This window comes from Piliocolobus tephrosceles, chromosome 14, assembly GCF_002776525.5.
Source record: "Piliocolobus tephrosceles isolate RC106 chromosome 14, ASM277652v3, whole genome shotgun sequence".
In the NCBI taxonomy this organism is placed as follows: Eukaryota; Metazoa; Chordata; class Mammalia; order Primates; family Cercopithecidae; genus Piliocolobus; species Piliocolobus tephrosceles.
This window is the reverse complement of record NC_045447.1, coordinates 61,369,109-61,383,300: the sequence shown is the minus strand read 5'-3', so window position 1 is coordinate 61,383,300 and position 14,192 is coordinate 61,369,109. Positions and strand designations below refer to the sequence as shown.

At 36.2% G+C, this 14,192-nt stretch overlaps 1 protein-coding gene across 1 annotated transcript in view; it reads left to right on the top strand.

The window, feature by feature from the left end:
* ADAMTSL1 (ADAMTS like 1) overlaps positions 1-14,192 on the top strand; it is a 437,416-nt gene that overhangs the window by 105,008 nt on the left and 318,216 nt on the right. The window contains exon 4 of the mRNA XM_023190023.3: positions 9,672-9,908. Coding sequence (XP_023045791.2) covers positions 9,672-9,908 — 237 coding nt within the window. The remainder of the gene's footprint in view (positions 1-9,671; positions 9,909-14,192) is intronic.

Below are 14,192 nucleotides of genomic sequence, written 5' to 3'. Positions count from 1 at the left end.
GTGAGATGAGCTGGGTACCTCAGTTGGAAATGCAGAGATCACCTGCCTTCTGTGTTGATCTCACTGGGAGCTGCAGACCGGAGCTGTTCCTCTTCTGCCATCTTGCCAGCCCCCGCCTCACTTGTAAACAGAATCATAAGGAACTTGTTTTGCAACAGACCCAAGGAATAGTGACGAGGATTTTATGTGCTGAAATATCTCCCTTATACTAGTCCTTTTCACAACCGACTTTCCACCACAAATATTTTGGTAAATGCAGTCTGAAAACAAAGCACTGTATAATTGTGTGCTTGTAAAATGAAATTGTATGCCATGGTACCAAAGGATTATGAATTACTCCTTCAGATATGCTAATTTTAAGGAGGTGGGAGAGAACACTTATTTTAGACTATAATAAAAAATAATAAAAGGTCAGAAATGCTGATTTAAGAAAAGATACTGCTAAGTTGGAGTGAATTCAAAGAAAGGGACTAAAAATAATAAAAAGCCTCAAGGAATGAATATTTTCAAAATTGAGAGAATTTAAGACTCTAAAATGACAAACTACAACCAGTCTTAGAAATACCTCTAGGGAGCTGGATTCCAAACGTCTGCATTCTTCAAAGGAGAAAAAGTAAAAGCTCTGAAATAAAAGCTACCCAAAGGAAAAAAAAAGAACTTTTAAAACTAAATGTTTTTACTTAGATCAACTCTCAGATGCCTGGAGACATTAAAAACTAGCCTGGCAAAGCATTTGTTTTCAGATAACAAGCTATAATAGAGCAAGGAAGGCGGGGTTGATGATTCATTATATCACACATTTCATGACTTTTATGTCTGGACCTGAATGAAGACATTGGAACAGTTCAAAGCTGTTTAATATACCTGTAACTAGTGTTCTTTTAGTAAACACGTAGTAGGGCACACCCAAAGTTTGAATAAATTAGAAAGAGTTCCATATTATTTTCAAGGTCGTAGAGTTGTAAAGCTATAGTTTCACTGAGCATGAACTTGATCCACAGTAAGGCATTAAGATGGTTAATGACTAATTTTCACAAACACTCATTTCACCTGAATATGTTCTTTTCCAAAAGACTTGAGAGTTTGAGGGAAAAGTAAAATAAATCTGTGAATCTTTTGCACCAGGAGAAAGAACAAAAACAATGAGTTTTAAACTATATCCAGTGTACATGAAAATATGGTGCCCTGAGCCATTTAATCCTAGTTTTGAAAAAAAAAAAAAAAAAAAAAAAACCCTGTTGGCCTTTTCAAAAAGGAGGGAAAATGAACCAAGAATGGCCTTTACCTACTATGGCACCATCCTCCAAAACTGACCCCATTTTCTGTTCTTTGCATTTATAGTGATGTGTTAGAGATTTAAATATTATGCTCTTAAAATGTAACAGAGTTGTCTCCACACAGACTGTCTAGACAGGGCAGCAACTATGTCTGTTTAATTTCATTTTACATAGCAGCTAAGTCTTGCACAAATAAATGCTTTTGATGATAATTTTGATGTTAGTATAATCAGGTGGCCAAAATTTGGGGGTTAAAGCTGGGTACCTTAACATGAGTACTTTATAGTGTGTGCATATAACATTAAATGTTATATAAAATTTACAAATGTCTGGCTATTTTTTAAATAATAAATGATTTCAGCACATTTTATGTTTCTTAATATTGGCCTGTTAAATTTGTTTACATGGAGAAGGAAATATCAGTCTGCCTCTTCAGAAACTAGGCAAGACACCCTAACCAAATTTCCTAGTGTCTGAAATGTATTAGTATTCTTGTAAATTTATTCTCATAAATTTTTTTGAAAGAAAGAAAAAAATTAGATATTTCATCAATTAGAAAACTAAGATTTAAATTCCTGCAAGACTTATAAAAGCAGAACTGGAGTTCCCACAATAAAAAATATGACCTCTGTTTCCTTTATTCAATGTGTTAGTCATTCTTTCAACAAATATTTGAGTACCTGGTATGTAACAGAAAGCCAAATGGGAAAAGATTGCTGTCCTTCTGGAGGTTCTGCTGTAGCCGAAGAAGACAGACAATAAAATATCAAGCACAGTAAATGAGTAAATTATCTGATATACTTGAAGGTGACTAAGTGTGATAGGAAAAAGGAAAGTTGAGCGGGATAAAGACGAATCAGCAGTGGGAGTGGGATCGCAGTTTTACACAGAGTAGGCAGCCTAAGCTTTGTAGAGGTGACATTTGAGCAAAGACTTGATAAAGGTGAGGTAATTCGCCCCTCAGAACCAGGGCAAAGAGAATTCCAGGCAGAAGGGGTGGATAATGCGTGCATCCTAAAGTAAGAGTGTTCCTGGAGTGTCACTGAAGATGCAGGACCTTGATTCCAGAAGAATCAAGGGTGAGTGGAGCTAAGTGAGCAAGGACAATAGGATGTGATAGGCCTGAGGGATGATGGGGTCTCTCATAAGATCATTCTGGTCACTGTGTTGACAAAACTTTCCAGGAGAGCAAGGGCAGAAGGGAAATAAGGAGACTATTGCATGACATGATGGCTCCTTGGACTTGTTTGTGGTCAGATTCTGTGTGTTTTGTATCTAGAAAAATAGTTCTGATTGGATGTGGAAGTCAAATATGGCTCTAAGGCAGTGGTTGTCAAAGTGTGATTGCCAAATTAACAACATTCGCATCACCTGGGATCTTGTTTGAAATGCAAATTATTAAGCCTCACCCCCGGTCTACTGAATCAGAAGCTCTGGAGGGTGGGACCCCAACAATCTTGTATTTTAAAAAGGTCTTCAGGTGATTTTGATGTACGTTTAAGTTTGAAAACCACTGCTTTAAAGTTTTGGGCCAGGCTGGGCGAGGTGGCTCTTGCCTTTAATCTCAGCACTTTGGGAGGCCGAGGCAGGTGGATCTCTTGAGGTCAGGAGTTTAAGACCAGCCTGGCCAACATGGTGAAACCCTATCTCCACTAAAAATACAGAAAATTAGCCAGGTATAGTGGCACACGCCTGTAATCCCAGTTATTTAGGAGCCTGAGGCAGGAGAATCACTTGAACCCAGGCGGTAGAAGTTGCAGTGAGCCGAGATCATGCCACTGCACTCCAGCCTGGGTGACAGAGCCAGACAAAAGAAAAAAAAATGTTTTTGGCCTGAAAAGTATAGAGTTGACATTGGGATGGGGAATGCCGCAGGGAGAGCAGATTTCATGGGACTAGCAGGAGGATCAGGGAGATTCAGGTTTGTACATGATGAGTTTCCAGTGTCTTAGATGTCCAGATGGCAAGTGAGCACTTGTACACAGTAGTCCCCCCTTAACCTCAGGGAATATGCTTCAAGATCCGCAGTGGATGTCTAAAACTGCGGGTATACCTAACCCTATAGATACTAATACAGATATTTTCTTATACATACATACAATGAATGTATGTGTGTACTTATGTAAGAAAATATAGATATTTTCTCATACATACATATGATAAAGTTTAATTTATAAATCACATTTATAAATTAGCAAAAATAATAAAATAGAATGTTAACATTTAATGTTGATAGAATTTTTATAACAATACACTGTAATAAACTCTATTGTATTGTTACAACTCTATTATAACTATACTGTTATAACTCTATGCTATTATAACTCTACTGTAACAACATGCTGTAATAAAACTTAGGTGAATGTGATCTCTCTTTTGTTCTCTCAAAATATCTTATTGTACTGTGCTCACCTGTTTTCAAACTGTGGTTGACTGTGGGTAACTAAAACCCCCGAAAGCAAAACCACGGATAAGGGGGACTACTGTATGTAAGTCTGAATTTCAAGCGAGGAGGTCTGAGTTGCAAATAGAAATTGAAACATTGATTTTTTTTTTTTCCAAGAACAAGATATAGTACGTTGGATTTTATCAATGGATATTTGCTATTCAGTGGTTTCATTTTAACTTTGAATAAAAGATACAGAAAGCCAAGTAATAAAGACCAAAATATCTAAAAGAGACAGCCCACCATCTACTTAGGTGTGCTAAAAGATTTAAAAGCTTTAGAGGATATATTTTCCAGAGCATTTATCCATTTATTATAGAGCAGCCTTTTATGGTAATCTTTTCTTGTTTTACTGTCAGTAAACTGAGGATTCCTCATATTTTGAGGGTAAAAAAACTGGTAAGATTTTCTAACATCGTCCAGTAGCTGGTAAATTTCTACGTATGTTTTTATCATAAAGTGATTATCCACAGTTGTTGGAGGATAGAGTAGATGCCTTGTTAGGCAATTCTAACTGTATTTCTTGTATAGTAACTGTTGTGGAGAGTGAGTGATGAGGACAGTGTGGAGAGGCAGTATGGGGTTTAAAAGTACATTTTTAAGAGAGGAAAATTAAGTCAGAAGCATGGATTTTTTGGCCGGTTACTACAGTACATGTAGTCATCTGAATATGATTTCCAAGGTTCTGGACACTATGAGATACCAATATTGATTCTACACATCAAAGCATTAATAGCATGGCACTCATATAATAGGTTAAATGAAACAACAAAATTAATAGAATAGGACAACCACTGAATATTTAAGGGTAGAGGAAAAGCAGAGGTATGTCTCTCTGAAGGAAAATGCCTTCTTTAAAAAGAATGAAAATAAAGAAAAATTAATGCTTCTCCTGACCCTGAATCTACATTCTGTATATTTTTCAAAGTCACTTTAAAAACCTTTTATATGCTGCCACCTGAGCTGCTGCGATAGAATCTTTTACATTTCACCCGGTGAGTAAACTCTGGGAACCCTTACCCTCCTTTGTCCCACAGTGTAATCCGATCTACCGTCATCGTCAGGGGACATCTGGGATCCATCTTATCTTTCCCACTGGATAGTTGATTAACCAGAAAATGTTTTGAATTGGATTCATATATGGCAGAACTCCACGGACTTTATGAATTATAAGGGGAGCAAATAAAAGGTCAGATTTTATTTTTGTGCTTTTAAAGAAAAGAGCTCTGACACCGTTAGAATTAAGTGCTTAAAACTTGAGGAGAAAAATTATTATATTAAATGGCTAAATACAGTAATTCGTGGGATCATGTGATTATTTCAAAGAAAATAGACTTTTGTAGTGAGGAGGTCTTAGCCCAGTAACATGACACAGAGCTGTCAATCCACAGGTGTATTTACAGTTTATTGGAAATAGGCAGGAAACCAAGAGAAAAAGTATTAGATTGCTTTCTCTTGCTCCATTTCTATTTGATGGCAATTCTGGAGATGTATGAGGGGCTGGAAGTGGGAGTCTTTAGTCCTGTGCATCCCCGCCACACTGTATTTTTTGCCAGGTTCTTGTTAGGAGATGGAATGCATTTGGTCCATATAACTACTAGACTTTTTGACTATTTTAATTGTCTCCATCAGTCTTTCTATGAGCCAAGTTCAGTGCAAAAATCTATAAATACATGTAAGCATATTTAAACCATAATTCATTTGTTTTATTCTTCATCTTAAATATGCCAATTTAAAGTTTATTATTCCTACCACTAGGGTTTTATGAGAGCAGAAATCCCACATTATATATATTTAGTACATTCTACATTCAGTTTTCCTTAAAGAAAACTACCCCCATGGTTAAAACTGATTGTAGTATCAAAAAGCATGTCTCCAAAAGCTGCTATTTCAAAGATGATGCCCAGTAAAATATGTTAAGTATTTTTCAAAACAGGTAGGTTATCATTTTCTAAATCTGACTTTTAAAAGGGTCAAGCATAGTGGCTTACACCTGTAATCCCAGCACTTAGGGAGGCAGAGGTGGAAGGACAGCATGAGTCCGGGAGTTCCAGACCTGTCTGAGCAACTTCAAGACCTGCCTGGAGAATGAAGGGCAAGACCTCATTCGCCACAAAAAGAAAAAAAAAAAAAAAAAAAGACCAAAAAACCCACAAAAGGATCAGGAAGTGTAGTGGTTTCATGGACCAATTTATAATTAAAAACCAAAAACTTTGTAGATGGTAACTCTCTATACAAATCATTTGTATTAGCATACTTGTGGAACAAGAGGTTACAATGACTGCTTGAGTTTCCACTCTTGCAGCTGGATGATCCCAGATGCATTAGGGGTTCAATGGATGTCTTGAACTATGCTTGAAATGTTTTCGGTTCAAACAAAGAATGTTTTGCCAAATCCTTCTTCCCCTTAATTTTTAAACATGCATATTTCAAGGGAAATTTGATTCATATGTTTCTGATTCATTTACACTTAAATCATCAAAATGTTATTTTGTAAAAGCTATTTGATGTCCAAGAAGCTTTCTGAACCTGTTTTATAAGTTTTCTTAAGTCCTTTTTCTTGAAACAGGAAGTTGCATTTTGCCAAGTACAAATAAACTCACACACTAAAAAGGTTCAAGTTCAGTGTCCAACTCTGAACTCCAGGTTTTAAGAGCATTCTCAATTTAGCAAAATATATTCCCCCCCCCCCTGCAAAAATATAGGTGGAAGGAAAGACAGGAGTGATAAAACTGAGTAAAGATGTTCTTAAGCATTATTCTTCCCAGAGCTATTTCTCTAGTTGTGAAACCATAAAACTTGTAGCAGGTGTTCTTGAAGCCATTAGATACAGATGAATTGCAAATAAGAACATCTGTCTGCATGTTGATTCTCTATGATGTGTCTAAATATGTTTACTGTATTTGTCACAGAAAACAGAACCTAAAGGTCTTAACATTTTAACTTCATTGTTTTACCTTTGACTGCCTTTAGGTCTTATTTGTTTTAGGAAAGGTGAGAAGAACCAACACAATTTATTGAACAAAAGGGAATCACAGGAGACTCTGTAGAGGTTTTATGTGTGTACTAAGATGACATTGCATTATCCATTGAAAAACATAATTGACACTTTTCTCAGAATTGGAAAAGTGCAGAAAATTTTTTCTGGTTTATATTAAGAGGTCTCTTAATTATACCTTCTGCTCATTAAGGCAGAGGTGATTCAGCTTGACCCTTCTAGCTGTTTCACTTGTATAGAAAAAGGAGACCAAGGAAATTTTAAGAGGAGTTTGGAACCATTTCAAACAATTTCATCAATGTTCTGCTTTATTGTATTTCAGTATAATAAAGTACTGTACCTTCAGTACAATGTACTCTATTTCTTCTGTACTACTGAGTAATCAAGTGACTCCTGGGATGATATGTATTATCAAATGAAAATACTGTATGTAAACATTGCTAAACTGTCAGTTCAACTGTAGACACTCCCATGCAATGACCAGGAACTTGTAGATCATATAAACGTAGGTTTATTAAACATGCTAAGCAGGGGAGAGCAGAACCTTGGCAGAGACTCTATCATATCTCAAGTGGGGAAATTTAAGGAAGGCTACATGTAGAGTTTGGGGGCAGTTGTCAGTTATAGAGTTGTCTTAGGGCAGAAGTTAGTAAGTGAGGCCTAGGCAGATATTGGTAGAATTTGTACATTAGGCTAGTGGAAGTCTTGTCTTTGGAATGTGAGTTCATTAAGAGCTAATATTAAATCAGTTTCTCTGTGCTCTAGAACATATGGTCTGAAAGGAGCTGGTTTTAAACATTTAAAGTTGTCTGTGGCCAGTTGCGGTATCTCATGCCTGTAATCCCAGCAGTTTGGGAGGCTGAGGCAGGTGGGTCACCTGAAGTCAGGAGTTCGAGACCAGCCTGGCCAGCATGGCAAAACCCCGTCTCTACTAAAAATATTTTAAAAATGAGCTGGGTGTGGGGACATGCACCTATAATCCCAACTGCTCAAAAGGCTGAGGTAGGAGAACTGCTTGAACCTGGGAAGCGGAGGTTGCAGTGAGCCAAGATCACACCACTGTTCTCCACCCTGGGAGACAGAGCGAGACTCCATTTCAAAAATAAAATAAAATAAAATAAAACAAAACAAAATAAAGTTAATTTGGATTGTATGTCATGGTTTGACACAACTTACCTGTGTTGTAATTCATAATATAGTTTTGCTGGTTGTAGTTTTTGTTTTATTTTACAAAATAAACAAGTAAACACCCTGTACAGCACATATATTTATTTATTTATGGATCTTTAAAAATTTAAACTGCATTCTATTATCTAAAAAATTAATAAGTAGTAAATTTTAATCATACTCTTTTCAGACAATATTCCAAATGTTAAGCCTTGCTGGGTGCCTGTGTATCTACACCTATGTTATATACATTATTCTTTTCCTTTACTACTATGTTTTATTCACTCTGAGAACACATAATACTAACCCTGAAATGCCTTTTACATTTTTTATTGTATTTTGAACAATTTCATGTTCATCCTAAATGAATATTTGTTTCTACCCCACATTGCCTAGAAAGAATTTGTGCTCCCTCAATTACCAGAGCTTTATATGCTGTTTAATAGTATCACTAACGTTTTGGAAAAGAGTCAAAATTTTCAATCCTGTTCTTAGAATGCTTATTTAAAGGTAAAGAGATTTTCAGAGAAAGAAACCTTACATAAGAGCACTCTCACTATGATAATGTAGTTAACAGGGAACTGCTGAAGGCCACATGGAAATCCTTTATTTAAAACAAAAAAATTAGAATAAAAGCCTTTCTACAGCTGGAGAGTCGACGACAGTCTTCCACAGTACATTTTAATCTGAAGGCTTGTAGAATAAGATAAACCTATCAAAAAGCCTTTCCAAGGGATAGGCAATATTTACCTTTTTAAAATTAAATCTTACTTGCTTTTACTGAAGTTTATTATTCATTAGATAATGGCCATTGTTAGCTATAGTTTTACATTTTAAATTGCCCTTTATGAAACTTCATCAAAAAGTTTCTTATTTTTCCATTGATCTGTAACAATATAATTTAAAACTCTAATTGAGAGAATCTGCTAATACTCCATCCCTTTGTCTTCTGTGGCCTCATTAAATAATCATAGTAATAGCTACCATCTACTCAGTATATTCCTTGTGCGGATGTTTGGCCAGCATGAGCTCATGAACTTCTCACAACAACCTTGAGAGCTATGCAGAATTATTGTCTCTGTTCTAATACAAGACTAGGCTTCCCTGTGTTAGAATAGGGCAATAACTCTGCACTGCATTGCACCCACCCAATCATCTAAGGAGAAAGTCCATGCTCTTTCCATTCGGCTATGCTGCCTTAAGCCAAAGCAATTCATATATAAATGGTTTCATATTTTTTGTTCCCCATGTTTAATTCTAGATACTATGCAGCCTAAGTCCTAGACAAAAAGTTACAACTCCACAAAAACTTTTTGAATGAAATTATTATAACTTTTTACTGCTAGTTATTCAAATAAAGAATTGTCATAGCTCTCAATATCAGAACTGAAAGAGACAAATAATTTCAACTAATCCTCTGACTTTACTAGGTTCTACTTATGAGGAAGTCAAAATGATAGTACAACATGGAAGAACTCATGAACCAATAAACAACTTTCAAAAAATGTATGTCCCAACTAATCAGAATATCTATTTCAAGCCAGTTATTTTTCCATTTAAACTCAATCAGAAAATGTATTTTGAGGTGATTACTTTCTCAGATTTCTACATTTTGAAAGCCAAATAATTATATAAGCTCTGAAATGATATTATAAGTTCCATCTGCCATGACCAGGACATTTGCTTTGCTTTCTAAGATCTAAGCAGACCATATAGCTGCTCTGGTTTCATACTGGGGGTATCCTCTTAGCCTTTGTTTGTCCTTTCTCTCTTTTTTCTCCAGGACTGCCCACCAGAAGCAGGTGATTTCCGAGCTCAGCAATGCTCAGCTCATAACGATGTCAAGCACCATGGCCAGTTCTATGAATGGCTTCCTGTGTCTAATGACCCTGACAACCCATGTTCACTCAAGTGCCAAGCCAAAGGAACAGCCCTGGTTGTTGAACTAGCACCTAAGGTCTTAGATGGTACTCGTTGCTATACAGAATCTTTGGATATGTGCATCAGTGGTTTATGCCAAGTAAGTGCTGATTTGTTTTCATTCAACTTGTCCAGAGGGTTTCAGTGTCTTTGTGTAAATGGTTTACATAGTCTCACTCTCTGAATCACTCATATTTATGCTTTTTAGAGTTTATAAATGGTGAAAGATTTGAAAATTAAGGGGTGATTTCACTGAAAAGTACAAGTGTTGTATTGCGTGAAGGAAAAGTGTACTAGAGTTATTTTTCTTTCCTTGAGTGTCACTTGAATATAAAAGACTAAAAATTTTTGAAGAGTGTTTGTCAATTATGTACTAGACTTTGAAATTACCCCCATATTGGCTATTCCTGAAGAGTGTGTGTGTGTGTGTGTGTGTGTGTGTGTGTGTGTGTGTGTGTGTGTTTCGAAGCCTTGATTTTCATTTACTCAGTTTCAGAATAAATCAGGTAAGAACAATTCTAAAATCCCCAAGTAAACTATAGGAAAACTTGCTACTTTACTGTAATTTCCATTGTATTGAAAATTCAAACAAACTGCAGAGAAAGTCATGAAAGAGCCAGCTAGGTTGGATTTAAGCCAGTTAAATCTTTAAAACAGGATTACAAAAAGGTTTGATTTCTGGTATCCATCCATTCATCAATGTCTGCTTTAGGTAGGGAATTAGTAAGGTGAGTAAGAGTTTGTATGTTTGTCATGTCTTTGCCATCTTTATTTTCAGGTCCACTTTTTGGATTAGGATGACCAGTCTAGTTTTTGGAGCAAGCAGTTGCTATTAGTTTTCTGTGTGCCATATTTGACTGTATACTTTTATATTTCATGAAGCAGACACAAAATTTTGAGAATATTTGCCTTTCGCAATATGATATCAGCTGAAATTTTCTCTCTTCAGAATCTGTAATATCATGGCTAGTAATATAAGAGAAATATAAAATATCTTTTAGTAATTTGTTGTTTCAAATTCATTTTTTTTAAAACTTAACATCTATATTTGGATGTAATGGCAAAAGCTATAGTGTACATGACTAGAAGAGATCTGAGATGTCAGGCAAGGTTTTATGTATACAAGAGGGAAACAGACATAGTCAACCTTCGTAAAGTTTAAAATCATGAAACAGAGAAACTGGTATCATATAGGAGAATGCAGATGATGAAACATGTCTGAAGCTTTCCTTATATACAAGAGATATATGAATTTCAGGTGTAAATTCGAATATGAAATTTTACTATTTTAAAGCTAGGAAGGGCCTTAAGAGTTATTCAATCAACAATCTAAAAGCAATATATCTGAACAAATCATTTCTGATGTTTGCTATTCACTTCCTCCTCTAGGACTCTTAGTGGTATTGAAATGGAATTACGGAATCTGAAGAAAACTTTAGGAATAGTAGAGAATTGTAAAGCAAATAGATTTAGAAAGGGGGCTGTGTTGTAGGGAATGGCAAACAAAATAATAATAACTCCCTATGTATGTATACTTTTTGAGTAAAAGCAAGGAAGATTTGCGTTTTAGAAGTGAAAAAACTGAGGACCAGAAAATATGCATGATCTTCTGAAAGCTGTATGTTTGGTCATGCCAGAAATCGGACTAAATTCCACATCTCCTGAGATCCAGTTCAATGTTATTGCTACTATATTACCCTGCTGAATGAACCAAAATAAACAAGACAGCTCAGCAAATTAGGTTTCATTTGTTTCTTTTGCATGGGAGTTCAATGTGGCATATTTTTTCCTAAACTAATCCTGCCAGCAGGCCTCATGTACCTTAGCAACTGAAAGATAATCCTATCTTAGTTGCTAAGGAATAAATTTCATATATAATAAATATGGAGTGATAGTACTGGACTTTGGGTTACAAGTATAAACATGCTTTAACTTAGATTCTTATGAGTGCGACAGATTTGGGAGCAAATGTAAATTATACCGTATTTGAAAAGCGTTGTGGCTTATACATAGAAATAATGACTGGTTATTATTATTATGTTCTTCATTTATTTGTCTTGTTAGAGGCAATCATGTAGTAAAGGCGATGGAAAAACAAAGATTGCATTTAAGCACTACCAAGACATTTAGTTTGGCTGGAGAGCCAGATAAGACCTAGCTATGCAGTAAGAAGAGGGAGGTAGTTTGGGAGAGAATTATGGAGGCTTGAATGGCAGACAGGACTGTGGTAAACCATGGATGACCAAGAAAGAGTTTAATAGTGAAAAGACATAATCAGAGCTCTACTTTAGAAATATTATTATAGGCCAGGCACAGTGGCTCACACCTTTAATCCCAGCACTTTGGGAAGCCGAGGAGGGTGGATCACCTGAGGTCGGATGTATGAGACCAGCCTGACTAACATGGAGAAACCCCATCTCTACTAAAAATACAAAAATTAGCTGGGCATGGTGGCACATTCCTGTAATCCCAGCTACTCGGGAGACTGAGGCAGGAGAATCTCTTGAATCTGAGAGGTGGAGGTTGCGGTGAGCTGGAGATCTGCACTCCAGCCTGGGCAATGGAACTCCATCTCATAAAAAAAAAGGATTATTATAGCTACTGTTGCAAGAAGCTTGAAGTGGAAGGCTCTGGAGGGAGAGACCAGCTTCACTGGAGGCTTTTACAATGGGAAGTGAGGCGAGGCATGAGCTTGGGCCAGGACAGTGATAGCAGGAGCAGAAAGAAAACTGAGTCTAAAACCAGGAAGGAGTTTTCATTTTGATTATAACAGAGGGTAGAAAGCAATAAATCAAACACGCTCAGAGGATCAAAAACTGCAATGTAATATGGATTTGTAAGGGATGTCATCTTGGATTCTGTTTTATCACTACCATCACAGCCTGTGTCTTCATGATTAAAACCTATTTAAATTTTACAAAACAAGTAGAGAAACAGAGGATGAGAAGATGATAGAGGAATAAAGATGAAATACTTACCTGCGGTATGTACTCTTTCAGAAGAGCAAGGGTAAAGATAGCAAAAGAAAAGTTGAAAGACACCGCTACCTCAAAAAAGAATTTAAATACATAAATTCCATTCTACTTAGACAATAATCCTTCATTTAAATTGCACCTGAATATTGATGATAACTATTTTCAGACTTTGGCAACAAACATTGAGAAAAATACCTTATTTTTATTTTTTTAAAGCATGGTCAGTAATCTTAAAGCTATCTTTTATTTTATTATTATTATTTTTTTGAGATAGAGTCCCGTTCTGTTGACTAGGCTAGAGTGCAGTGGCATGATCTCAGCTCGCTGAAACTTCCTCCTCCCAGGCTCAAGCAATTCTTCTGTCTCAGTCTCCTGAGTAGCTGGGATTACAGGCACGTGCCACCATGCCCAGCTAATTTTTGTATTTTTAGTAGAGGCGGGGTTTCACCATGTTGGCCAGACTGGTCTCGAACTCCTGACTTCAGGTGATACACCCACAAATGTGCAGTTTTCATAAATGGCTTCTCCTAGTTTCCTGAAAAAAAGTCCTTTCCCCTGCCCTATTTTTCCCTTTTCTTCCTTGTCTACCCTATTCATTAGGGATTCTTAGCTTTTTCTCTGGTTTTATTTTTGCTTTATTATAATTTTGGGCGGTAAACTGCTTCAAATATTTTTGAGCATAGGTAGATATAAATCACAAACTACAAGTAAATGAATGTTTGGATTTGCACATAGTCTTACCTTGATAGAAAATGACAGCATAGCTATAGAAATTTGTCATTCATATCCACTAATTTATTTCAAGTATACCCGTTTAATACTCTTCAAAGAGCCACATTCTCAAGACTGGGTCTTTAACTGTTAAACAGAATCACAGAGTCCTGGACTTTTTAGAGCCAGAAGATAGCTTAGCAGTTCACAGATATTGCTTTTACATTGAGAAGGAAACTGAGACCTGGAGACTGTCCTGAGATCAAGAATAATTTGGGTGACATGTATTTATTATAAATTTGCTTCAGGAAAATTCCAGAATCATCACTATTTATAATATATACCTAATTCTTACCTGGTAATAATAGAGCATCATACGAGGTAGTAGTAGTAATGGTAATAGCTTCCATTTTTGAGTGACTACCATATCTAGGTAGTTTTTTTTTTTTTTTTCAAATATTCACAGTTCTGCGTGTTAGACATCATTATCCTTATTTCACAGATGAAGAAACTGGAATCTCAGGTCGATTTTATATCTTGCCCAGAGACTCCCAGTTCTGTCTGAGTTCAAAACTCCTATTCTTTCCAGTGAGGCCAGGTACATAGAGGCTCAGACCATTTGGTAGTGGTCCCCAGATTTGGCCACCTATCAGAATCACCTGGAGAGCTCTTAAAAGACACAAAAGTCCTGTCTTCTA